Source organism: Sphaeramia orbicularis, chromosome 1 (genome assembly GCF_902148855.1).
Source record: "Sphaeramia orbicularis chromosome 1, fSphaOr1.1, whole genome shotgun sequence".
Classification (NCBI taxonomy): Eukaryota; Metazoa; Chordata; class Actinopteri; order Kurtiformes; family Apogonidae; genus Sphaeramia; species Sphaeramia orbicularis.
Window position 1 is genome coordinate 46,625,729 of NC_043957.1, and position 27,862 is coordinate 46,653,590.

The window sequence follows — 27,862 nt, forward strand, 5'->3', positions numbered from 1 at the left end:
AAACTACCAGAAAATATCAGGTCTGCTGAGAGTCTGAGTTCTTTTAAGTCAAGGTTAAAGACTCACCTGTTCACATCCGCCTTTGACTAAAAGGCTTTTGACTTTTTAAATTTTATATTCTTTTTGAAACTCCGCACTGCAACTCTTACTTTAATATGTGTGTTTTTATTTTTATTTTTTTTTATTTTATATGTTGTTTTCTTACTTGCTGTTTTTAATCACCTTTTACATGTTTCTTTTATAATGTTTTAAATGTGTTTCTTTTTGTTTCTTTTATTTCAATGTCCTGTGTGAAGCACCTTGAATTGCCTTGTTGCTGAAATGTGCTATACAAATAAACTTACCTTACCTTGCCTTGCCTTGGATTAATCATTCAAGAAAATAACAAATACAAATTTAAAGAATTACTGAAAGAAATTTATTTGCAAAACAATGCTCAGTGTCTGCTAATGTTTAGTTGATTGACATTACATTGATATGTAACTGTGACACATATCTGATCATTTACAAAGTATGCAAAAAACAACTTTTTGGGAGCTACTGTTAACTGAACTAGGTCCTGTATAACATGTATGTTGTTTTTGTTTTGTAATTGTGGTGAATGGTTTTTGGTTGTTGTTTGTGTTGTTTTGTTTTGTTTTGTGTGTGGGTGTTTGTAGTCGTTTGTGTATTGCAGTGTAAAGACAATTGTGTTGGGTGTGGACTCCAGGAAGAATAGCGATTGCCTAAGCCAAAGCTAACGGAGATCCAAATAAATGAAATGAAATGAAAAATTCACCACAATAATAGTATATTTCTGTGCAAAACATATAAAATGGGGGGCTTGCATTATTTCATAATCCCCATAATTTTTTTGCATAAAGTTTAAAAAACTATGTTTTGTTTTGTTTTTGTTTTTTTACTTTTTTTTTTTTAATTAAAAATTGAACAATTGAACATTATGTATACACAATAGTATTACATCAAAGTAGGATAAAATAGTCACATTTCACAAAATATTTTACATTTTCAATATATAGATACAAATGTAAGTAAAAATAAAAAATAAAAAAATAATAAATCAAAATAAAAAGCTCGATGTATAAAAATAGAAATCATATAAATTAAATAAGATTATATATTTGACAGTCTTTATTTTATTTGCTTTAGAGTTTATAATGTTCTTCAGATTATCTAAATAATTGGAAAAAAAATGCTTTAAAAACAATAATATTAGGATGCTGGTGTGCAAATTTAGTGCAGTGAATGTGAAATTTGGCCAATATTGCTAAACGGTTAATGATGTATCTTTTTTTCTGGATTAAGTTTAACAAATATTGCGTTGTAACTTGATGCAGGTAGTGATGTAATATGCGACGTGCAACATCGTTGGCTCGCACTTGCACAGAAGGTAAACTAATCGCAAACTTAAGAAAAAACCCTGTAAGATGATGAAAAATGCAGCTCATTTGCTGACAAAAATATCTACAAAAGACAGAGAAAACCAGTACCCGATGTCCTACCGGAAACCGGCAGCATGTTATTTTACACCCCATGTAACTGGAACAGAAGAGAAAACCAACGCTGGGGAGCTACTTTTCCAGCATGAATGGTTTCTGCAGCAGCGATAATAATGTTACTTGAACATAAAGACTTTAATAGCCTTGGAACACATGGCCTATTGTACCTGACTTTTGTGAAGGAATTATTTTATTTTTGACACTTGAGACTCAGGAATGTTTGAGCCATGCATGAAAATAAAGAACTAAAACATAACCAGCCCTGTCTGTGATATAGTATATGTTTACTTCTGTATGCTTGCTTATCATAGGATGTAATTTGACATTTGTCATTTAGTAGTAGCCTAGTTAGAACAGGGTGTGGGAGAAGAATCTGTTTTTTCATTGAAACGCATATTTTCCAGTTCCCGCATATTTTCACACCTTCATGCATTTTTTTGCAAAAATTCTTGCAATTTCACCGCATAAAAACCCTGCATAGTCCATCGCATAATCGAGTATTATGTCGACTGTCTAGTACAGTGTTTTTCAACCTTGGGGTTGGGACCCCACGTGGGGTCGCCTGGAATTTCTAGTAATTGATAAAAATAAAATAAAGATATGGTGAGTTGACAGAGACAATCACAATCCATAAAAGACATGACAAACTGTGAAGCTGAAACTGAAGCACTGAGGTACTGTTTATCTTTCAAATGTTCATTGTGGTCAGTTTCAGATGCTGCAGCTCTTTCATAATTCATAGTTTGAGTTCTTGTTTGTTCAGTATTAATTGTCAGCCTTGTAAATCCAAGCTGGACTGACTGTACATATCCTGACCAAGGAAAATAAAATTCTCTCTTTGTGCAGTAATCTACACCTGGCTCTTCTGCCTCCGTCCATAATAATATACATTATATAGACTAAATGTCGTCTGAAATTAACCTTTATTTGCAACATAGTATAGCAAACTACTACATGATCAAAAACAAATTAGTTTTAGCAACAAAAAAAAAAAAGTCTCAGTTTTGAATGTCTGGAGTCGGCATAAATTTGTGATGTTAAAATGGGGTCACGAGACAAAAAAGGTTGGGAACCACTGGTCTAGTACCTATAGAGTACAAGCCTGTGGGGCTAGTGATCCTGGGGTTGATTCAGAGGGTCAGTGGTATTATGTGTTCATAAAATGATGGCAGTAAGTGTAGTGACATTACCTGAGTTTTTTGAAATGATGCCACAGGAAATGCATGCTGAAATTAAAGGTAAAAGTGGCCGAATAAAATATTGGTGTGAGACTTATTTTTTTTGGCCAGGCTGCATATAGGTGTTGGACAAAATAATGGAAACACCTTCACCTCAAGATGATAATGCCCCAATCCATACAGCTAGAATTGTTAAAGAATGCCATGAGGAACATTCTAATGAAGTTGAGCATCTCGTATGGCCGGCACAGTCCCCAGACCTCAACATTATTGAGCATTTATGGTCAGTTTTAGAGATTCAAGTAAGACGTCGATTTCCACCGCCATCGTCTCTAAAAGAGTTGGAGGGTATTCTAACTGAAGAATGGCTTAAAATTCCTTTGGAAACAATTCACAAGTTGTATGAATCAATACCTTGGAGAATTGAGGCTGTAATTGCCGCAAAAGGCGGACCTACACCATATTAAATTATATTTTGTTGATTTTTTAAGGTGTTTCCATTATTTTGTCCAACCCCTGTATATCTGTATTTTCTCTGTATTTTCCACAAAGTGGCCTAAGGTCAGTTTTAAAGGGGTCATATTTTTGCTAAACCCACTTTTATTAGTCTTTGGTTCATTTACTTGTGTATTTGGACCTTAATAGTTCCAAAAGTTTGAATTTGAACCCTCTGGGTGCTGCAAAACTGTCTTTTTATTAATTTAGACAAAAATCGAGTGGATTTCTACAACCTGTTTTAATTCCAACTTAATTTGTTACGTCTATAACTAGTTACGTCACGACATTTGCACATATAAGGTCAAGACTTCTGACGAACATTTCTCCGAGTACGACATAATTGTTTGTCAGCAGCAGCGGTTGTAGTCCATACTGAAAATATGTCCAAACTTCGAGTCGATTACGTAAAATATTCAGTTGTTGGCTGAATGGGACAGAGCAGCACATTCAGTAACCTGGAGGGGGTGGAGCAGACAGTGGCTGATTTGCATTTAAAGGGCCAGCGCTTAAAACCACTTTTCTGGTGTCATTACTCAGAAATAGGGTTGAAGATGGACCTGTGGAGTTGAATTAATGGAGAATTCAGACCCAAGCATAGCATTTACAGTTTATGTAGACCACAGGGAAATATTTTAAAATGCATAATTCCATTTAAAAAAAAAAAAAAAGAAGCAAAATATCCTTCCTTTTAAGCCAATGCTACATTCAAGAGGTTTCATGAACTTTTTCTTTTTTACACAGATCAAATTAAGAATTAGATCATGTCATTAAATAAATGCATTGGTAGCACTGTCCAAAAATTGCTGCGTCTCTTTTGATTTTACTAAACGCCAATATAATTATTATAGTATTTTACAGAGAGCATTGCATCAACTGACTTTTTTAGCATTAAAATTGCTCAGCTGTCAGGAGTGTTTACATACTTCTTTGGCATCTGTCAGCACTACCAGTCTTCACTTGGTCCACTTTAATCTGCAGGAGTTTGTGTAACATGGTTTTGGTCTAGTTCGGGTTTGGTTTGGATCTAGGTTCAGTAACAATATATGCCTTCATCAACGCTAAAGGCAGTGACAATGGATTATTGCAGTATTGGACTGTTTTTTGGCTCGTATATGATGAATAATAAAGACAATTAGAATTTTATATCCCAAAGTCACCTCAGTGGTACTCCGAAGGGCTTCACAGTCTAACACCTTCTATCATAACACAAAATCTTCTGTACCTTCTCCCTCATATACCGAGGTTATAGTAGTTTTTTATTTTTCATTATAGTTTAGTTTTATTTAGTTTTGACTTTTTTTCTCTAAGTCAGTTAGTTTTAATTACTTTTTAGAGCAGGTTTGCTAGTTTTTATTAATTTTAATTTCTTTCTTAATGCTTAGTTTTACTAATAATTTTTTCATATCTTTTATCTTCCTCAATGTCGTATTCAAATAAATCCCATACAGGACTCTACTGCTTTCTGCCAACTTTAGTCTCCATGTTTCATAGTAAAGTGGGGACGAGAAATGACGGACCGTGAAGTGCCGTATGCGGCCGCCAGCTAAAATTGCTCGAGCGAAATAAATCGATTCATATCAATCCGACATTGACAAAGACAAAATCGAAGGGAATTTTATCCATAATTTTTATATGTTTTAGTTAGTTTTGTAAGCACACAACACAGTTTCAGTTAGGTAGTGTTTTTTTCTTTTAATTATAGTTTTTATTTAATTCAGTTAACGTAACAAAAATTCAATGGACTCTATGCACAGCCCCGCTACTTCCTGAACTTCAGGTGGCTCCTTTATTTCCTGTCGTTCATTATTGGACACACTGATTAATCCAGGTGTGTTTTCTACTGCTTGTTGTGACTATTGATTAATTAGGCACACCTGAAGTTCAGGAAGTAGTGGGGCTGTGCATAGAGCCCATTCTAGTTTTTGTCATTTCGTTAGTTTTTCTTAACAATAATAACCTTGCAGACACCTGCATAAAAAAATGGAACGGAGAGAGGTATGTGGTATCACTGTATCTGGAAATGTGAACATATGCAAGAATTTTGGAAAAGGATAATTAACGCAATTTCCAATATTATGCACAAAGAAATCCCAATGTGCCTGGAGATCTGTATTCTAGGTCTTATTCCAGAAACTTTAGCACTTAGAACTCATGAAAGTAGGCTGGTGAACCTCTGTCTAATACAGTGGTTTCCAACCTTTTTTGGCTCGTGACCCCATTTTCAAAACAGAGACTTTCTGCTAAAATTAATTTGTTTTTGATCATGTAATAGTTTTCTATATTATGTTGCAAATAAACATCAATTTTAGACAACATTTAGTCTATATAATGTATATTATTATGGACGGAGGCAGAAAAGCCAGGTGTAGATTACTGCACTGAGAATTTTATTTTCCTTGGTCAGGATATGTACAGTCAGTCCAGCTTGGATTTACAAGGCTGACAATTAATACTGAACAAACAAGAACTCAAACTATGAATTATGAAAGAGATGCAGCATCTGAAACTGACCACCATGAACGTTTGAAAGATAAACAGTACCACAGTGCTTCAGTTTCTGCTTCACAGTTTGTCATGTCTTTTATGGATTGTGATTGTCCCTCTCAAATCACCATATATTTTTATCAATGACTTTTTTTTTTTTTTTTTTTTTATCAATTGCTAGAAATTTCAGGTGACCCCAGTTGAATTCCAGGTGACCCCATGTGGGGTCCCGACCCCAAGGTTGAAAAACACTGGTCTAATACATGCAAAGTGTCTTATAGCTAGACACTGGAAAAGTGTTGATTGACCATTGTTGAATTCATGGATTGTGGAATTCTCATCCTGCATAGCTATGGAAAGGCTCACATACACAATTAAACGGAAAACTCATATCTTCCACAAGATACGGAATTCATTTCTAAAATTTTTAGAATCAAGACCGAATATCTCATCATTATGACTTAAAGTGAGACCATGCCGTTTTTTTTTTTTTTTTTTTTTTTTTTTTTTTTTCAAAAGGATGTTTGATTATATATCAGATATACAAAAATGGATGTTGAGAGGTATTTAAGTCACTATTACTTATATTGTCTGTTAGTTATTGTTATGTTTTCATCGAGGTTTGTCTGTCTGTCTATTTGTTTGTTTGTTTTTTTGTTTGTTAGTTTGTTTGTCTGTTATAGGGATGTAACAGTATGAAAATGTCATATCACAGTTATTGTGACCAAAATTATCACGGTTATCATTATTATCACGGTGTTGTTGAAATTGTGCTCAAAATGTTCAAAAAGTACTGATACACACACTGAAATAATTTAACCAATTTGTTTTTTGAAAAAAAAAAAAAAAAAAAAAAAAAAGGAAATAAATAAATAAAATAATAGGCACAATGTACCTTCTGTTGGCAGAAACATTCAAGTATTAACCCTTAGTGGTCTGAGCCTATTTTGGCCATTTTTCAGTACTTTTGATTTTGTCTTTATATACTATATAAACAAATGTTTACTATACCCATGTTTGGTATCTTTTTTTTCAGCACAACTTAATTTTATATCAACTGCCTATTATTTTTTTCACTTTAACCTACTATATCAACACAAAAGGCCAAAAAACACAAAAAATATATAAAATCTGATTTGAAAAATGTATATAATTTATTGCATAAATAACACTCAGATGCTTAACGAACCTTTTCAAAGACTTTAAAATTGAATATTGGTTCCAAATATTAGGTATATAAAATTAAAATTGTAATAAATTAAAACTATACTCAAATATTTGACATAAAAGCAGATCTTTACATAGACGTTTTCTCCGGAAAAGTGCGGTAATCAAACACGGTTATCATGATAATTAGAATTTAAACGGTAATACTAACCGTCTGCAATTTTACCACAGTTTATCATTATACCGGTAATTGTTACATCCCTAGTCTGTTTGCAAGATCACTCAAAAAGTTATGGACGGATTTGGATGAAATTTTCAGGAAATGTTGATACTGGCACAAGGAACAAATAATTAAATTTTGGTGGTATTTGGGGGGGCGGGGGCTGATCTGCCTTGGCGGGGGTATGTGCTCTTCTAGTGCTTTTCTAGTTTTGTTTTGTTATTTACTTTGGCCACTGTTTAAAAATTCAGGGGGGGCGGGGTCTGGAGATTTGTGTCTAAGGGAGGCTCACACAATGTTGTCAATTCATGTCGGAAAATATATGTAATGTGTGAAAACCTTAATAAAGGTATGTGTTAAAAAAACAAAACAATAATAACCTTGCTCTATACTAGTCCTTTGCTCTACAGTAGACAGGAATCCTGCGGAAGCTTTGAAGCCTCCCTCCAAACAACATTGCAAAGACATTTTAATTGGCTGTGAACTAATTATGTCATCCCCTCACAGGTGGCCACGGCAGATGGCCTCGTCCAATGGTCTGTGTCGATACGGGGCCAGGGTGGACTGCTGCTGGGGCTGGACTCGCCGATCCTGGGGTCACTGCCAGCGTGAGTGCCACCATGCCTGCTGATGCTGATGCTGCTGCTGGGTGTTAACAGGGCTAACGGGGTTGCAAGGTTTCAAGCTGGGGTCAAAGATGCTATTAGACAGAGGGGATGCTGTAACACTGATTCAAACTCTGGGAAACACACACACGTACATGCACGTCGTCACAACCGACACACAAACACCTAATGGAGAATCACACCTGGAGCAATCTTTTAGTAAGGATTGATGGGGATGCCTGGTTGGAACGGAGGACTGGCTGACATTTCTATTCACACCGCGGGTGGCTTTAATGAGGAAGAGACGGTAGCATGCAGGTGGGCACATACAAGGGTACACAGGAGACTGATTATAGATTACAACAGTAGAAAAACACTTTCACTAACAAGTGCCAGAACAATAAAAACAGAGCAGTGGTGTGAATAAACATCCACATTTTAATAAGCAAGGTGGAGGTGTCAGAGGAGGTGTCGTGTCATTACTTTCTGTGTCAGAATAAACCACCCCCCCTCTGGTGAAAGACTAGCATGTTACATTTTTGACAGTGACATCGTGTAAAGATCCTCCGCTCTCACTTGATGCTGCCCAGGGAGGTGTTCATAAACTGACATGTCTTTTCGATCTGGTCTCATGTGAAATCCTCTGCATGACTTGGTGCCTGTGGTGGCGTCGCTGTCGCTTTGCTGTGGAGGTCAAATCGAGAAGGGGGTGATAGAGATGTGGGCATTTTCTGAACCTAACGACCTGCAACTTTATCTGTAACCATTTCACATTTTACTCCCACTTTGGCATATAAATACAAACAGAACAAACATAATCTTATAAGGGTGGGTGGAACATCGACTCTTTTAAGATACTATGTTATTTTTTGCATAGACATACAATGAGACAGTACAGTTTACACAGGGTGTCCCAAAAAAGACTGCACTTATACTATATTGCTGAAAGTATTTGCTCACCTGCCTTGACTCACATATGAATTTCAGTGCCATCCCATTCCTAGTCTATGGGGTTCAGTATGACGTGGGTCCACCCTTTGCAGCTATAACAGCTTCAGCTCTTCTGGGAAGGCTGTCCACAAGGTTTAGGAGTGTGTTCATGGGAATTTTGGACCATTCTTCCAGAAGCGCATTTGTGAGGTCACACACTGATGTTGGACAGAAGGCCTGGCTCTCAGTCTCCGCTCTAATTCATCCCAAAGGTGTTCTATGGGGTTGAGGTCAGGACTCTGTGCAGGCCAGTCCAGTTCATCCACACCAGACTCTGTCATCCATGTCTTTATGGACCTTGCTTTGTGCACTGGTGCACAGTCATGTTGGAAGAGGAAGGGGCCAGCTCCAAACTGTTCCCACAAAGTTGGGAGCATGGAATTGTCCAAAATGTCTTGGTATGCTGAAGCATTCACAGTTCCTTTCACTGGAACTAAGGGGCCAAGCCCAGCTCCTGAAAAACAACCCCACACCATAATCCCCCCTCCACCTAACTTTACACTTGGCACAATGTGGTCCGACAAGTATTGTTCTCCTGGCAACCGCCAAACCCAGACTCATCCATCAGATTGCCAGATGGAGAAGCGCGATTGGTCACACCAGAGAAGGCGCCTCCACTGCTCTAGAGTCCAGTGGCGGCGTGCTTTACACCACTGCATCCGGCGCTTTGCATTGCACTTGGTGATGTATGGCTTGGATGCAGCTGCTCGGCCATGGAAACCCATTCCATGAAGCTCTCTGCGCACTGTTCTGGAGCTAATCTGAAGACCACATGAAGTTTGGAGGTCTGTAGCGATCGACTCTGCAGAAAGTTGGCGACCTCTTTGCACTATGCGCCTCAGCATCCGCTGACCCCGCTCCATCAGTTTACGTGGCCTAACACTTCGTGGCTGAGTTGCTGTTGTTCCCAAACACTTCCACTTTCTTATAATACAGCTGACAGCTGACTGTGGAATATTTAGGAGCCAGGAAATTTCACGACTGGATTTGTTGCACAGGTGGCATCCTCTCACAGTTCCACGCTGGAATTCACTGAGCTCCTGAGAGCGACCCATTCTTTCACAAATGTTTGTAAAAGCAGTCTGCATGCCTAGGTGCTGGATTTTATACACCTGTGGCCATGGAAGTGATTGGAACACCTGATTCTGATTATTTGGATGGGTGAGCCAGTACTTTTGGCAATATAGTGTATATAGCGCATGTTCTACACTTTCATGGTGCCCAAAGCGCTTTATGAAGCCTCACGTTCACACATTCATACACACATTCATACACCAGTGGGCGGCTGCTACTGTGCCAGGCCCTACTGGGAGCAATGTAGGGTTTATTGTCTTGCCCAAAGACACTTCAACATGTGGACAGTCAGAGCCAGGATTAAAACCACCAACCCTTAAGTCATTGGACGACCTGCTCTACCAACTAAGCCACAGTCCATATCAGAGTGATTACATGGTCAGGAGAAATTATACTTAATAGGATTAATTTTGGACATAAAATGTTCTATTCTGCAAATTTCAAATGAATAAATTCTGGAGGATGGCAATGTTATAATGTTCCAAAGTTATTACAAATGTTCAATGTGTGACGCGGCACACATCAAGTTGGTAGTGGAGCTCCTTTTTTTCCGACGCAAACAGCCTTCCTTTTGAAACTTCTTATGACATCCAAATCTGCTTTCCTGTTGGCGCTTGTTTATGAAATTTTCTAACAAATTCACGTTGCACATTCACATTTGACTGAGTTTGGGTGTACGTCAATACACAGAATGCCTTTTCTGTTGCAGTAAACAGCATGTCTATTCCTGAAGGCAGAACAATAAAAATTATTATACTTTTTGGAGCAAAAATACCAAACAAATTTAAAACACATTATTAGGTGATGAAATGATGTCACATTTTTTGGGACACCCTGTATTAAACCCCCTAAAGACCCTGAGCAATGCATTTTTTTTCTGCGTAGGGACAAAAGTTTCACAGTCTTACTGAAAAAATGCTTTCCATCGCAAAGGACATTTGATTAAAAGATAAATAAAAATAATTTTAAAAATTTATCTGAATAAACTGTTGCATGCAGTTTACAATCAAGAGAATTATTTAATGTAAAAACGCTCAAACTTTCACTTTCCTGGGTTTCAGGAGGATATTGCAATTTTTTTTTCTCTTTTTTTTTTTTTATTCTTCCTACCTTTATATAACCAGATACAATCCCATTGAGATCCAGATCTCTTTTACAAAGGCTAGACCAGGAGTTGAAGCAGCACACACCATACCATAATGAAAAACAGGTTCAAAAATCTGTGATAACAATAAAAAAACTGGGAATAATTTAGTAATAACACAAAATAATAACAGCAGTTTGACAAAATGTTTAAAGTGCAGTGTAGTTTAGGTCAGAAGCAGATCTGGTCAAGGTCAGCAAACCATTTAAAAACACGGTCACTGTCCATAGGATTCTCACTGTCTCGTCAGTAAAATGGTACAAAAAAACTTGTAGTGAGATGAGTTATGATATTTTCAGCTCAGACTGAAAAGTATTCCAGGCAAAGGGGCGGTAAAACTGAAGGCTCGCTTCCTCATTTCAGTTCAAACCCTGGGATCATTCAGATGATAATCTTGATTTATACATCCATGTTTTTTTCCCATAAAGCAATGCAGGGTAACTGTTCTACCACTGTGGCCCATGAGTTTGTGTTGCTCCTCCTGCAAAGCACAATTACTAATACTGCATTGTCAGACAACTCTGATATTTTGCAACCAGCAGCTGAACTTGTTAAACTTTTAACTTTATACTTTATATCCTTAGCAGCAAAAAAACATACAAACCCCTGAAGGTAAAAGTGGACCAAGTGAAGACTTTCAGTGCTGACAGACTTGAATACACTTGGCATCCTGGCAATTTTAATGCTAAAAAGTTCAGTTGATGCAACCCTCTCTTAAAATAAAATGAGAAGTAGTAATGTTTGGACAGTGCTACAATGCATTTATTTCATGACATAATCTAATTCTGTGGGAAACACTAGTCGCTTTTCCATTGGAAACCTGCGTAAAACTTTACCGATATTTACTAAATGTCGAAAAAACAGAAGTGCGTAATGTCAGTTTTTCCATTAAATTACAAATGCGATGATTTGTTTATTTATTATCCCAAAATGACACGAGAAGTCATTCAATAAACATGGTGATGAACGTAAATATGGTGTTGATTTACAGATATATTCATTATTATTATCATATATTACCCCTCTATCTCGTACTAAATTAAAAAATAATTGGGTTTCCTGGTGTGTCCACACATACCGCGACATGTTTCTTCTTCTTCTTCGCTTGTTGTAACGTCTGTCAGCATCTGTTTTTTTAATTCACCTGACTCTGGTTGCGAATAAGGTTCTTTCCATTGCAGTTTTGTGTGATATACCATTCACGCTACGCCCAAAAAAAACCCACCTCTTGCCAGCACAAAAACTTTTAATTGAAAAATAAGACTTGTGACTAAATTTTCGTTTTTCCATTTGGTTAATTTTTGTGTACAACTTATATTTGCGCAATTTGAGGATCAATGGAAAAGCGACAAATGTGGGCTTATGTTTGTTCTCTACATTTTCTGGAAAATATAGAGATATACATACAAAGCCTTTCCAAAAAAAAAAAAAAAAATTCCATGCCACAATATTTTTTTGGCTGCGCTTTAGCTTTTATTATTGTATACATTTGCTGGGGCATCATTTAAATAAGGTCAAGCCATGTTACAGCACTTGTTTCCAACATTTTATGGACACATACAGGGTGGGGAAGCAAAATTTACAATGAACATTTAGTTGTTTTTTCTCAGCAGGCACTACGTCAATTGTTTTGAAACCAAACATATATTGATGTCATAATCATACCTAACACTATTATCCATACCTTTTCAGAAACTTTTGCCCATATGAGTAATCAGGAAAGCAAACATCAAAGAGTGTGTGATTTGCTGAATGCACTCGTCACACCAAAGGAGATTTCAAAAATAGTTGGAGTGTCCATAAAGACTGTTTATAATGGAAAGAAGAGAATGACTATGAGCAAAACTATTACGAGAAAGTCTGGAAAATACTATTAAAGAAGAATGGGAGAAGTTGTCACCTGAATATTTGAGGAACACTTGCGCAAGTTTCAGGAAGCGTGTTGACAACAGCAACAAATCCAACTTTGGCAATTTTTGGGAATCATGTTTATGGTCGCCTTCTAGCCCAGATCTAAACCCTCTGGATTCTGCTATTTGGGGTGTTTTAGAACACGCTACCAATAGAACATCACACAGCAATGTCAACTTTCTTAAAGATACTATTAAAGAAGAATGGGAGAAGTTGTCACCCGAATATTTGAGGAACACTTGCGCAAGTTTCAGGAAGCGTGTGAAGGCAGTTATTGAGAAAGAAGGAGGACACATAGAATAAAAACATTTTCTATTATGTCAGTTTTCTTGGGGCAAATAAATTCTCATGACTTTCACTAAAGTAATTGGTCATACACTGTCTTTCAATCCCTGCCTCAAAATATTGTAAATTTTGCTTCCCCACCCTGTAATGCCACTGAATCTAGACCTGACCAACTGAGGCAACCTCAAATCATAACACTGCCCCCACATTCTTGTACTGTAGGCACTAAGCATGATGGGTAATCACTTTATCCTCCTTTCTTATAACCCTGATCCATCACTCTGGAGCAAGGTCAATCTGGACTCATCAGACCACATGACCTTTATCCACTGAAACACAGTCCCATCTTTATTCTCTTTATCAGACTGATGGTTGTTTAAGAAATGAGAATCTACTTTAGCTGCATCAGTTAAAGGGTTAAATGAGTGATATTTTGCTTTAAAAAAAAAAAAAAAAAAAAAATGGAATTATGCATTTTAAAACATTTCCCTGTGGTCAACATAAACTGTAAATGCTCTGCTTGGGTCTGAATTCTTCATGAATTCAACTCCACATTTCTGAGTAATGACACCAGAATGGTCGTTTTGAGCGCTGGCCCTTTAAATGCAAATGAGCCATTTTATGCCCCGCCCCCTCCAGGTTGTTGACTGTGCTTCTCGGTTCCTTTCAGCCACTTTGTGTTTATTAATACAACCAACACCTGAACATTTTAGGTAATCAGCTCGAAGTTTGGACATATTTTCAGTATGGACTACAACCGCTGCTGCTGATAAACAATTACGTCGTACTCGGAGAAATGTTTGTCGGAAGTCTTGACCTTATATGTGTAAATATACGCAACTAGTTATAGACGCAACAAATTAAGAAGGAATTAAAATGAGTTGTAGAAATCCACTCGATTTTTGCCAAAATGAATATAAAGATAGTTTTGCAGCACCTGGAGGGTTCAAATTCAAACTTTTTGAACTATTAAGGTCCAAATACACAAATAAATGAACCAAAGACTAATAAAAGTGAATTTAGCAAAATAGGACCCCTTTAAAGAAGTGGTTGCAGCTGAAACATATGAATCCCTGCAGTAATTATCCAATACAAAGATCAGAACTATTTGCTTAGTTGGTTAGTTTGTTTTATTTATTTATTTATTTATCTCCAGGTTGTTCATATATTGTGCATCACCATTAAACCTAAATATAACAGGATATGATTTTTGATCCATATCATCCAGTCTTCCAATAACTTTTAGGCAGTCAGTCTGTATCTCCATGGCAACCGGGAAACAAAATCTCTGTCAAAGCAGAGAGCAATGTAGAGTTATTGAATCAACAAGCAAAGTTTGCCCATCCATCTTTGCTTTCCCAGCGCATTAAAGATTTCCCCTTCTGCCTTCAAGATGTATTAGTTTTGCTTACTTTCCTTGTTTTCTTTTTGTTCATAACCTCCCATTTTTCTCTCTGAAATTTATTTGAGTACATTTTGGAGTTCATCTTTTGTGAAACACAGTGGGAATCACAAATAAACAGAGTTTTATGCCAAAGTTGTGTGTTATGGTACGTTTATGTAACAGCAGGTCGTTGAGGTTGTGCAGTTGACATTATTTTTGCATGTTGGTTCTGGCCTTCTGTAAACATGTCATTAATCTACTCATTTTGTTTGTTTGTTTTTTCCATTGCAGAAATGACCCTTTTTTTGTTTTGTTTCGAGGCTTGTCATGCCATCCTACAGTAAACTAATTGTGTTTTGTGTCATTGAGAAATTGTCACACACTGTTGGTTTGGTCCAAAAGACTGTTATGTTGCTCCTAAAAAATTGTTCCGTTTGTTAGGTCTGCCAGTATTTTCCACTCCAGCCTCATGTAAAAGTGGCAGAGTGCCATCTTTTCACTTGATGTTGGAGTGTACTGCCAGATTTCTTATTTTGTACTGGAAAATGCAAGCAGTATGTAGAGTTCACGGCCTCAGTGTTTTGTTCTCCTTTTAGCTCAGCCACATTAACCTCAAGTCCTCACAAGACGAATCTGTGTTTTATCCACCTCTCACTTTAGCGTATTAGAAAGAAAATATGATAATTTTATTCTTACACAAACACATGGAGTCAAAAACACAAGTTATGCTAATGGTTTATGGCTTATTTGTGAGAGGCCTAGACATGTAGCTTGGAGGAGATTGATTTCATTGTTGAGGATGATTTTGCAACAGGTGACCTTGCTAGAAAAACCTCCTACCTTTTTTTTTTTTTTTACGGCCTTGACATTTGAACAGCACAATCTGTGTTGGAACGATTTCAGCAAAGGCACCACTGTTTTATTCAAACGGCTCAATTGTATCATTTGATAGTATTTGTTTGAACACAAGGCCAACCTCAGCAGTAGTCCTGGCAGGAGTTTACAATCTTAGTGCCCAATACCTCCCAGTGCATCTGTACTGGGCTCACTGCCTCACAGTTTCTCATTTTTTGGAAAGTACGAGGGTTTTGGACAAAACACCAGAGATAACCTTGTTATCATAGAAACTTAGATTATGAGGCAGTCATATTTTATGTGCTTAAACTCCCGTGAATAATAAAATGTAATAGCACGTATCATGGTTCCACAAGATGAAACAGTAAGTACAATAATGCATCACAGGTGACATTTATATCATAAGGTATGTTGAGCCGCATTATGTAATAAATTCCCATTATGTAATAAAAGTTCAAAATGTAATAAGAATATCACGTCATCTTGTAATAAAGCCGCATTATGTAATAAACTGACATATTTTGTAATAAAGTACGTCAACACATTATATAGTACATTTTTTCACATTATGTAGTAAGTTATTACAATTTGAGAAATTTATTACAAAATGCACTTGACACATTTTTATTAAAAAAAGAAAAAAAAAAAGTAATAACATGGTTCATTATGTAATAACAATCCAAATTAATATAATTTCAGAGCAATTCAGAAGAAATTAGTCACAGGAGCTACAGGTAATGGAATCAGAACTTTAACCACACAGTTTAAAGATAATTTAGCACATTACATTTTCCTGAAAATAAAAATGTTTCAAGTGCATTTTGTAATACATTTCTCAAATGGTAATTATTTATTAAATATATTATTAAATTATTTTTAATTTATTTAGCACATTGTTATTATATTGCTGTGTCAGTTGTGTCTGATACAGTATCTTATGATCTTGGAAAAATGTCCCTTGACACCCTCAGATTGAACAGCAAACGTTTATTGTGTGTTTTATCAATTTATGTCACAGACATGTGTCAAGTGCATTTTGTAATAAATTTCTCAAATTGTAATAACTTACTACATAATGCGAAAAAATTTACTACATAATGCACTGAGGTAGTTTATTACAAAATGCGTCAGTTTATTACATAATGCGGCTTTATAACAAGATGACATGACATTCTTATTACATTTTGAACTTTTATTACATAATGGGAATTTATTTTGTTGAGCCGCATTATGTAATAAATTCCCATTATGTAATAAAAGTTCAAAATGTAATAAGAATGTCACGTCATCTTGTTATAAAGCCGCATTATGTAATAAACTGACGCATTTTGTAATAAACTACCTCAATGTATTATGTAGCAAATTTTTTCACATTATGTAGTAAGTTATTACAATTTGAGAAATGTATTACAAAATGCACTTGAAACATTTTTATTTTCAGGAAAATGTAATGTGCTAAATTATCTTTAAACTGTGTGGTTAAAGTTCTGATTCCATTACCTGTAGCTCCTGTGACTAATTTCTTCTAAATTGCTCTGAAATTATATTAATTTGGATTGTTATTACATAATGAACCATGTTATTACATTTTTTTTAAATAAAAATGTGTCAAGTGCATTTTGTAATAAATTTCTCAAACTGTAATAACTTACAACATCATGTGAAAAAATTTACTGTATAATGCGTTGACGTAGTTTATTACAATATGTGTCAGTTTATTACATAATGCGGCTTTATTACAAGATGACGTGACATTCTTATTACATTTTGAACTTTTATTACAGAATGGGAATTTATTACATAATGCGGCTCAACAAGGTATAAAGATCTTATCTTTTAAAAAGACGTATTGCATCAATAAATGGACCAGCAGTGTGTGAATAGGTTTTCTGTGTTGTTCTGGAGACCCACATATTCAGTGTTGAATCAAAAGCTTATTCTGAGCTTGCTCTGCTACTTTCCTCCCAACAAAACTATATCCGTTCGGTGAGTTAAATCACCCTGTGAGTGTTCGCCTTAATGCATCTAAATGCTCCTGAGTGGGTGCACAGCTCACATCCTTTCTCTATAATCAGTGTTCCGTCACATCAGTAAGGGGTTGATTTGAGCCGTGATAGAAGGACAAATAATGTATAGAGTATAATCACGGACTTGAGGGTGTGTTGGAGTTAGAATTTGTATGCATGTATGTGAGGGGTTGCTGTAAATGTAGATCTCAGGTCTTGGTAAATTTGTGTAGCACCACAAGAGATTAGATTGGAGTTATTGGACTGTAGGTTTCTCAGCCACGTATAGCTCAGCGATCAGTCTGTGGAGATCCTTTCAGAGAATGAGGAACTTAATGGATTGACTTGGATTTTTTTTTTTTTAATACTCTCGGAAATAAGATAGCAATGAGAAAAGGGGAGAAAGGACTAAACCTGGGAGGACGTAAAAATCTGGAGGTGTAAGGGGGAAGCTTCAGAGATGAGGTGTTAAAGATGATTGCTACTGGAGTCTGGGAGAGACGTCAAGAGAGAGAGAAGAGTGAGAGTCAGACAGATGGAGGAAGAGAGAGAGAGAGAGAGAGAGAGAGAGAGAGAGAGAGAGAGAGAGGAGCTTTAGATTTATAGCAGACTGAAGCTCCACTTATAATGTTCTGACAGGCCATCCTGCACCCAGAGTTACACTTGAAACTACTTACCCCAACCAGCTGCCATTGTGACTGTTTTACTGCCTGCGTGAGCATTTGAACATTTGTTCAGCAGTTGCATTTCTAGTCGAAAACAGTTTACAGTGATTCCATGAAAAAAAAAAAACAGCCATTCATCTCTTCCCCTATCAATAAAAACTAGGGCTGGGCAAGTTAACGTGTTATTACCGCGTTAACGCATTCATTAAATAACGGCGACAGTTTTTTTAATCTCACATTAATGCCGTTTTATTATAACTCCTATTCTTCTGCCCCTGCTTGTGTGCGTGTAGCGATTAGCTTGGCAGATAGACAACAGGTTTCCCAAGAAAAGCTGGACGCCGAAAACTTCTCTCCAAATCTTTTACTGTAGACTCACTGTAAAACTGCAACATACATACAAAACATGTCTCAGTTCTGTTCATTGCCTTACTACATTTACATGGCATTATACTTTCAAATGAATGGGAAAAAGATCGCTAGCTCTATGCTAACTTGAATGGGAAAATCCTTAGACACGCTAACGATTAGCATTTGCAGATTAATTTAAGATTTATAACATCTTTTTATCCAGCAGCAAAGGTTCACATCAGAGATATTTTATACTATTCATTCTTACAACAACTGAACATAAAATACTCACAGCAAACGTTTTGGGACCATACGAACAGAGTGAAAGAAACGTGTCTGTTAGTTCCTTCTTATGTCCGAACTGGCTACGGTAACACCGAAAGGACAAAACATACGTTAGTGCAACTTATTCCGACCACTAGAGGGCCCCCTTTGCTTGCTTTTAACAACGGAACATCACATATTATTTTGAAAGTCCGTTGCTCTCACTCTGTGAATACATGTAGGATTCAACCAATGACAGCATTTGGGGTGGGCTTAAGACTCCTGTCAATCACTCACAAGCAGAAATAAACTGGTGGGGACATAAAGATGGAGAAAAGTACTGGTCTTTTCCATGGACATTTTCATTTTAAATGTCTTCAGATGGTGGGGTTGAGAAGGAAACAGTTGTTTGTAAGCACTGCAATGTGGAATTATTTTTTTATCACTGGAGTACTTCGAGTCTGAAATATCACTTAAAGGCAATACACGCTGTTGATGCCGGCACCCCCCCCCATATAACTATGCGATTAATTGTGATTAATTGTGATCAATTAGCTGTTTTTAACCCTTTATAGTTCACTCATAGAAATGCACTGAAATTCAAAATTTCAACCTTAGTATGTAATTGGAGGACAAAACAAGACGTTCTTACTTTTGTGACATTTTTCCAAATTTTTTATTATGTAGAAAATCAAGGTTAATGAAGTTACCATATTCAGTTCCTTACCTATAAGTGGCAACAAAAAAAAAAAAAAACTAGAAAAGCGCTCAGAGAGCACCAAGGCAGATCAGCACCCCTCCTTGTGCCAGTATCAACGTTTCCTGAAAATTTCATCAAAATCATTTCATGACTTTTGAGGGGGGGGGGGGGGGGGGGGGGGGGGGGGGGGCTGATCTGCCTTGGTGGAGGTCTGTGTTCTCCAAGTGGCTTTCTACTTTCTTTGTTTGTTTCTTTGTTAACACTCAAGCAGCAAAACTATTGGTTGAATTCATATCAAATGTTTGGTTGGTTGGTTTATAGATCACCAGTGACCCAGAATAGATATCATTACATTTTTGGAAAAGTAGGTCAAAGTTAAAAGTTTTTATGAAATTAAAAAAAAAAAAAAAATCCCCATTTACTTATAATGGGCAGAATTTCGAATGTCTGTAGCAGCAAAACTATTGGTTTAATTTATCCCACATTTGGTTTATAGATCACCAGGGATGCAGAATAGACATCATGACATTTTGGGAGAAATAGGTCAAAGTTTCAGTTTTTTAGGAATTTTTAAAATCTTTTTTCCCCTCTCATTTTTTTAATAATAGGCAACATTTCTCATGTCTATAAGAACATCAGTTTTGTTTCAATTTATTACAAACGTGGTACATATATAGAAGCAATTAATATGCTGACATTAGCACATGCACAGACATGATGACATCAGCTGGATCGATGCCAAAATAAGATACAATATCTGTGAAGGGCGGGGTTTGTTGTGCCTGATACCACTTGTTTCACATTGAAATAATTCCTCAACTTCATTTCCTGAATATTTACAGTATCATAAAAATACTGATACAGATAATTCTAAATATATCTCCAGTGCTTTGCTGTGGCATTTTAACCTCAGGCTATTTGAATTTATCCACTAAAGACTTAAAGACAGGAAGACAGACGAGCATATATTTGTGTATGGCCTTGCATTATGAAGGGTTTAGGTTGAATATCACCTCCATATTAAATAGATCACACATTATAATTTCTTCAGAAGTCCTGGTGGATTTCACAAATCCTCTGAGACTGGGATTTAGTGTGATTGAGTGCAGTCTTTGTTTCTATAAACGGTGTGGACAGGATTAGGGCAGGACTTGAATTGGTAATTCAATCTTACAAGCCAGCGATGAAAGCAGAAAAGTGATACCTCAGTTTAAGTAATTCGCTTCATCCTGATTGTGTGGTTTCCCCCGTCTGCTCAACTTTCTTTTGGGATCACTGAGCTGTGCAGGCTCCTCAAGAAGTGTGCCTTTTCATCTGTTTGAGCTAATAAGGGAAACACAAAGTAGGAAGGTTTATTCTTAACCCATAAAGAGCCAGTACAGGGTGGGGAAGCAAAATTTACAATGAACATTTAGTTGTTTTTTCTCAGCAGGCACTACGTCAATTGTTTTGAAACCAAACATATATTGATGTCATAATCATACCTAACATTATTATCCATACCTTTTCACAAACTTTTGCCCATATGAGTAATCAGGAAAGCAAACGTCAAAGAGTGTGTGATTTGCTGAATGCACTCGTCACACCAAAGGAGATTTCAAAAATAGTTGGAGTGTCCATAAAAGACTGTTTATAATGGAAAGAAGAGAATGACTATGAGCAAAACTATTACGAGAAAGTCTGGAAGTGGAAGGAAGCAACAAAAAACGTACCAAAGCTTTTATTAAAGCTGTCAAATCCAAAATCCTAAAGGATCCAACCAAATCCATGAGAAAAATGGCAATTGAACTTGAGGTAGACAACAAGACCGTTAGAAATGCAGTAAAATATGATTTGAAGATTTAAATTCTCATGACTTTCAATAAACTAATATTGAATCAAAATATTGTAAATTTTGCTTCCCCACCCTGTAGTTCTTTTGTGGCAACTCCCAAAAGCATTTTTCTCTTTATTTAACCTTTCTTAAGTGATTTATTACTATTTGTTGTAATATTTTTTTCTTTTACTTTGCTTTTTTCCAGTGTAAATCTTTTATTTTCCTATATTTAATTTACCAATGATATAGATGTTCAGAAAGGCTCAGATTAACATTGAGGGTTATTATATCAGAAACAGAAAACTAAGCAAAGTGACTTTTTTCAGCAAATATATCTTTAACTGAGCATAAACCAGGTGTGTCCATCCACTGTCATTGCATCTTAATATTGCCAGTGTCTTCTTTTACAAGCCACGAAACAAAGCCAATGATTTAAATTGCAAGTATTTAACCCATAAAGACCCAGTGCTACTTTTGTGGCAGTTCCCAAATGAATTTTTCTCCTTATTGAACATTTCTTAAGTGATTTATCACCATTTTATTGTAATATTATTCTCTGCATTTTGCATTATTTCAGCAAAAATCAGGTATTTTCCATTTTTTTTATTCACTCATCATGTAGATGTTCATTAAAGCTCTGATTAAAGTAGGGGGTTATTATATCCGAAACAGAGAAAACAGAACAAAAAAGGAAATTTTCAGCAAATCTATCATTAACTGAACATATATCAAGTGTCTCCATCCACTGTTATTGATCCAACTCCATGGGTTTTACTGGTGAGTCAATGTTGTAGAAGACGATGGTGTTTCCACGTTAACTACGGAGCCTCTGAACGTCCAAATGGGTCATATCTGATGACCATGAAAAGATGACAAACTGTATTTTACACGAATTATTTACATGGATTTTTTTTTTTTTTATACTTTATATTTGATTTGTTTTAGTATAAGGTACAAAACAAACAGAGAAATGGTCAAAGGTACATTCAGACATTTACTGTTTACAATTATTTACATGTATTGATAGGATTAGTGGATCAACAGTTATTAACCCTTTCATGCATAGTGGTCACTACAGTGGACAGTTACTCGACAGCTTTACTCTTGTATATTCATGGGTTTAGTTGTTTTAGTTCCATATCAACCAACACAGTGGACACTTATGCATCATCTCATGAACTGCAATTCATACCATTATTGTAACTTTGCTGTTCTTGATTGGTTCTTGAGTGGAAATCAATTGTTAATATTTATTTTTTGCATATTATCTTCATGAAGTGAGTAATAACTAGTATTAGAATATGTTAAAATGTGAGAAAACATCAGATTAGCTGCATTAAACATGGTTTCATTTCACTGTTTTCATATCACTTTATGATATTGGGTTTTAAATGCATGTTTCTTTGCTTCAAGAATAAAATTCATAGTGTAGCTGAGTGGACATTTTTGTAACTCCATGAAAAACAGGTTGATTTAAAAAAAAAAAAAAAAAAAAAAAAAAAAAATCAATCACATTGTTTTTTTTTTCATACCTAAAGAGGAATAAAAACACTCAGGAAAAAAAAAAAAATCTTGATTAAGGTTCTCATAATTCATGCATGAAAGGGTTAAACAGTTTAGATCAGTAGATGGTTTTGGTCGATGATGGATGTTTGGGTCTTTATGGGTTAATTGACAATATCAGAAAGTTATGAATCATGATAAGAAAAGATAATTTTATTTATCCCAAAGTTAAATTCACTGAAGTCAGTGAGCTCATCTGTTTATCAGAGATCTTCAGTCTGATGCAGTTACATTTACACAATTTCACTCACATTTACAGTCAGTTTTACTTACAATTTCATGACTATGTTTTCGGAGATGTTAATTCCTATTTGGGTTGTAATTGTGATGGTTTCAGTGGAACAGTCAGTGTGTATTTGTGCACTATTTACTTATTCAGGTGGTCTGTAGTTCTTTTCCACGCTGTCTGTCATTGTTTTTGTAACTGTGGCAGTGTTGTCTTTCTTTTTGATTTGGTCCTTTACTTCCTCGTTAGCCAAAATGAGGAGTTTTGCGTCTGACGGGGAAAAGTACGCTTCTCTAGTTACCATGTTGAATCTGTGAATCTGTGATCGATGTCGGAGTCTATTGAGGAAGCCGGGTGCGCGCACTTATTCAGGATGAGTTCCACCTGGCTTGATGAATCCGTGTCCGTTCATCCTGGCTTGGCCTTTGTGCAACCGATTAAGCCTGGACACTCTTGTTTTGGGTTCGTTGAACGCGGCTTAGTCAGTTATCCTGGATGATAGAATCCTAGTTTTGTGCAACGGGCCCCAGGTCTTAAAGTTTAGATCAGGGGTGTCAAACTAATTTTAGTTCGGGGGCCACATTCAGCCTAATTTGATCTCAAGCGGGCCAAACCATTAAAATAATAGCATAAAAACCTATAAATAATGACAACTCCAAGTTTTTCACTTCATTGTAGTTCAATAAAAACATTAAATTATGAAAATATTTACATTTACAAATGATCTTTTCACCAAAAAAGATGTGAATAACCACAAAAAAATGTAATTTCTTAAGAAAAATAAGTTAAATTTTAACAATATTATGCATCAACTTATCACTTGTGCATGTGCATTACACACAATGTTACACGAACATAATATCACTGAAATTTTGAAGTTAGGAATGTGTAACTAAAATAAGAATGTCTACAATATTATGTGTCAACTTATTAACACAGCTTACAAATCGGATCCACAAAACATTTAGTAACAGACAGAATATTGTTAAAATTGTACTTAATTTTCAGGTTGTTCACATTTTATTCTAAGGGTTATTAGACTATTTAAAATGACTACAGTATTTTAGGCTACTTTATATTTCGCGAGGTATGTTTTTGTTTATTTATTTTATTTATTAACTGAAACTGTGGTGAGCAAAGCACTGATATTTTGTTTAACCCTCCGGTATCCGGGTGCGCCATTTAGGCACACTTCTCACTTCGTATTAAAAAAATTCATATTATTTTTCACAACTTAAATAAGGTTAGAATTCAAAAGTTTTTCATTTTTGCACAGTCTTTAAAATTCTGGCCACCAACTAAAATTTGCACATTGTAAACAAAAGAAAATTACAAGACTAGCATCTGTGTCCCAAGTGTGCCTAAAACGCACTATTTCTTCCATTTGATATGTATGATTAGGGCTGACCTTGATTTACAAAAATAAAATCAAATTAGAGCAGAAAAATAAATCAATATATAATATTTACTAGTTTGATTTATAGGTGTGCATTTGATGCACACTTGGTGATAGATGCTGGTATTTTTGAATATTTGACCTAGTGCCAAAAATAATCATGCAAATTAACCGATGTTGGTGTTAATCATTGACATATGTCAGGCTGTAAAAATCAAATAATATGTGATCCACTTTTTATGTAGTAGATTGAAAAAAATAATAATTTTTTTGTGTTTTTTGCATCCAAAAAAATGGTTTGTTTACATTACAAATACTGCATTTAAAGGGTTAAAAAAAATGTGACAATTATTGAGAATTTGGTATTTTTATTTACGGCTCAAGTTGATGAAATAGAAAAAAGTTCAAAAGAATTAAAAACAAACGGTAGGAATTTTTTTTTTTTTGACATTATTCCACAAGTGTGCCAAAAAGGCACACTTGGTGCTTAGTAAGGGCCTTGCTAGACGGGATACCGGAGGGTTAATAAAGTACTGATGGTGCATTTATTGAATGACAATAAAGCAAGTCTGAGTCTATTATTTTACTTTAGATCACATTGGGCTAAAACCAGCTCAACACCTTTGACTGTTAATATCTTCATTGTAATTTTTGCACTCCATAAAATCATGCCGCGGGCCGGATTGGAACCTTTGGAGGGCCGGTTTTGGCCCACGAGCCGCATGTTTGACACCTGTGGTTTAGATCAGTAGATGCTTTTGGTCGACGGTGGATCTTTGGGTCCTCATGGGTTAAAGAAATAACGCAAATATAGGCCAAAATAAAAGACGGATAATAAGAATTACTCTATCCAGTTTATGGTTTTAGAGAACTTTCAGGAAAGACATTAAAAAATGAAGTATTAGGTTGAAAAGTAGTCACTTCACAGTCAGATACAGCTTCAACCTTGATTTTTGTACTGAAGACCTGACCTTACACTGACGATATTATAGGTGTATTTGTACTGTGTGAGAGAGATTTAACAGGCTTTATTCACCTCCGTTTGGATATGAGTGATGAGAGCTAATAGCTTTAGTCAGACCTTATTTAATTATTAAAAACTATACATAAAAGCAACTGAGTATATGTGTGTCTCCAGAACTGCAGTGTTTTTCTTTTCTTTCCAGAAATGTTTGCTTGTCAAAATGACCAGGCATTGCCCTCTAACACCATGTTTGTTTGTTTTTTTTTCCACCCAAACACTAAACAATGCCTGCAACCTCTGTTTGTTTGGCTATTTGTTTTGCAGCTCTCTACGCCTTAACTCACAGAGTAGTCGGGATAAGGTGCCAGCCCCAAGGTTAGCTCCACATGTTTCTTGAAATAATCTTGCTAGACATGTATTGCTTGGGGCACTTCCTCTGAATCCTGGGCTGTCTCACTTATTTATAGAGCCATGTTCATTCCTCCAACACAACGCCGCTACCGGCTCACACCCTTTGGCAGCGACCATCTTCTTCCCTCCAGCCTTGGATCTATGCAAACACTCTACACTCTGCAGACCTTATTACACCTGAAGCCATGTCTAACGTGAATTATGTTGAACATCTTTAGTGTCTCATTTAAATTCAACTGTCCCTGTTGGAATACTAATGAAATCCTGACAGCTGAAATCTAAAATATTCACAAACACTATCACATCCATCTGTATGAATCGGATTTAGTTTGTATTAAGATTGAATATGTCCTTCATACTTCGGCCTTCACATTGCCTACAAACAACAGGAATACAGTGTGCTCTTCAGCCGGAACAGACATTTTAAAGGAGTGATATTTTCCTTTTTTAAATGGAATTATGCATTTTAAAACATTTTCCTGTGGTCTACATAAACTGTAAATGCTATGCTCGGGTTTGAATTCTTCATTAATTCAACTCCGCAGCTCCATTTTCAACCCTATTTCTGGGTAATGACACCAGAAAGGTCGTTTTTGAGCGCTGGCCCTTTAAATGCAAATGAGCCACTTCATGCCCCACCCCCTCCAGGTTGTTGGCTGTCCTGTTCAACCAATAACTGAACATTTTAGGTAATCGGGTCAAAGTTTAGACACATTTTCAGTATGGACTACCTGGGGCGCCAATAAAAGGGGGTAAACATGACAAATTCATGGGGCCCAGCATTGTGGGGGGGCCCATAGAGCTGTGGAGGGGGTCCAGTGGATACAGGTTAGAAGTTGTGAAAATTTCATGTAAGATCCGCTGTATAATAGAGGCATAGAAGTCAGGAGTCGAACATTGAAAGCATGTTAAGTTTCAGTTTCGTTTCACGCCAGTGTAAGTGACGTTACGTATGGACCCCCCCACCCCCATACCCTTTCACCAATTTTCATGAAAGTTGCTGCCATCATTTTTATGTAATCCTACAAACAGAAAAAAGGTGATGATACACGCAATCAGTTTATAACAAAATTATCACAAACGATTATTAAAAACAACAAAATACATTTAGTAATAGGACACCCCAGAAGCAGTCCTCAGCTTATAAATGGGGGGCTTTAAACATGTAATAAGAGACATGATTTACAAGACATCAAATGTTCTAGCTAACTACAAAACATATTTTAAAACATTTGCCTATCCTAATTATTCATTTCCTTTTCCTCAGTCCTGTTGTAATCAGCATATTCCAATATTCCCAGATAATGTAATAGTAAGACTAGGGATGTAATGATACGACAATTTCATATCGCAGTTATTGTGACCAGAATTATCACGGTTATCATTATTATCACGATATTATTGAATTGTATTATTATTGTGCTCAAAATGTTCCAAAAGTACTGCTACACACACTAAAATAATTTAACCATGTTGTATTTTGAAAAAAAACAAACAAACAAAAAAAATAAAAAAATAAAATAATAGGCACAATGTACCTTCTGTTGCGGAAACATTCAAATATTAACCCTTAGTGGTCTGAGGCTATTTTATCCGTTTTTCCGTCCTTTTGATTTTGCCTTTATATACTATATACACAAATGTTTACTATACCCATGTTTGGGATCTGTTTTTTCAGCACAACTTCATCTATATCATCTGTCTATTATTTTTTCACTTTAACCTACTATGAAAACATAAAAGGCCAGAAAATACAAAAAAAAAAAAAAAAAAAAATTCGATTTGAAAAATGTATATACTCTATTGCATAAATAACACACAGATCATTAACGAACCTTTTCAAAGACTTTAAAAGTGAATATTAGTTCCAAATATTAGGTATATACAATTAAAATTGTAATAAATCAAAACTATAATCAAATATTTGACATAAAATCAGATCTTTACATAGGGTTTTTTTCCTCTAAAAGTGCGGTAATCAAACATGGTTATCATGATCATTAGAATTTAAACAGTAATACTAACCGTCTGCAATTTTACCACGGTTTATCATTATACCGGTAATCGTTGCATCCCTAAGTAAGACATGGGGCTTTACCCACAGAAATAAAGAGTACCTACCTAATACATCCCTAATACGACCCTAAGTTTTTATTTAGTTGACTGCAGCGTAATATACAACGTGATAAATTATTGTTTTTCTCAT

General features: G+C 35.8%; 1 protein-coding gene across 6 annotated transcripts in view; it reads left to right on the top strand.

Moving 5' to 3' along the window:
* Window positions 1-27,862, top strand: part of npnta (nephronectin a) — a 153,078-nt gene that overhangs the window by 39,486 nt on the left and 85,730 nt on the right. For 3 of the 6 annotated variants that reach the window (XM_030145995.1, XM_030146002.1, XM_030146026.1), the window contains exons 2-3: window positions 7,554-7,654; window positions 25,570-25,620. In XM_030145995.1, coding sequence (XP_030001855.1) covers window positions 7,554-7,654; window positions 25,570-25,620 — 152 coding nt within the window. The remainder of the gene's footprint in view (window positions 1-7,553; window positions 7,655-25,569; window positions 25,621-27,862) is intronic. The other 3 variants (XM_030146009.1, XM_030146017.1, XM_030146036.1) reach the window with 1 other exon arrangement.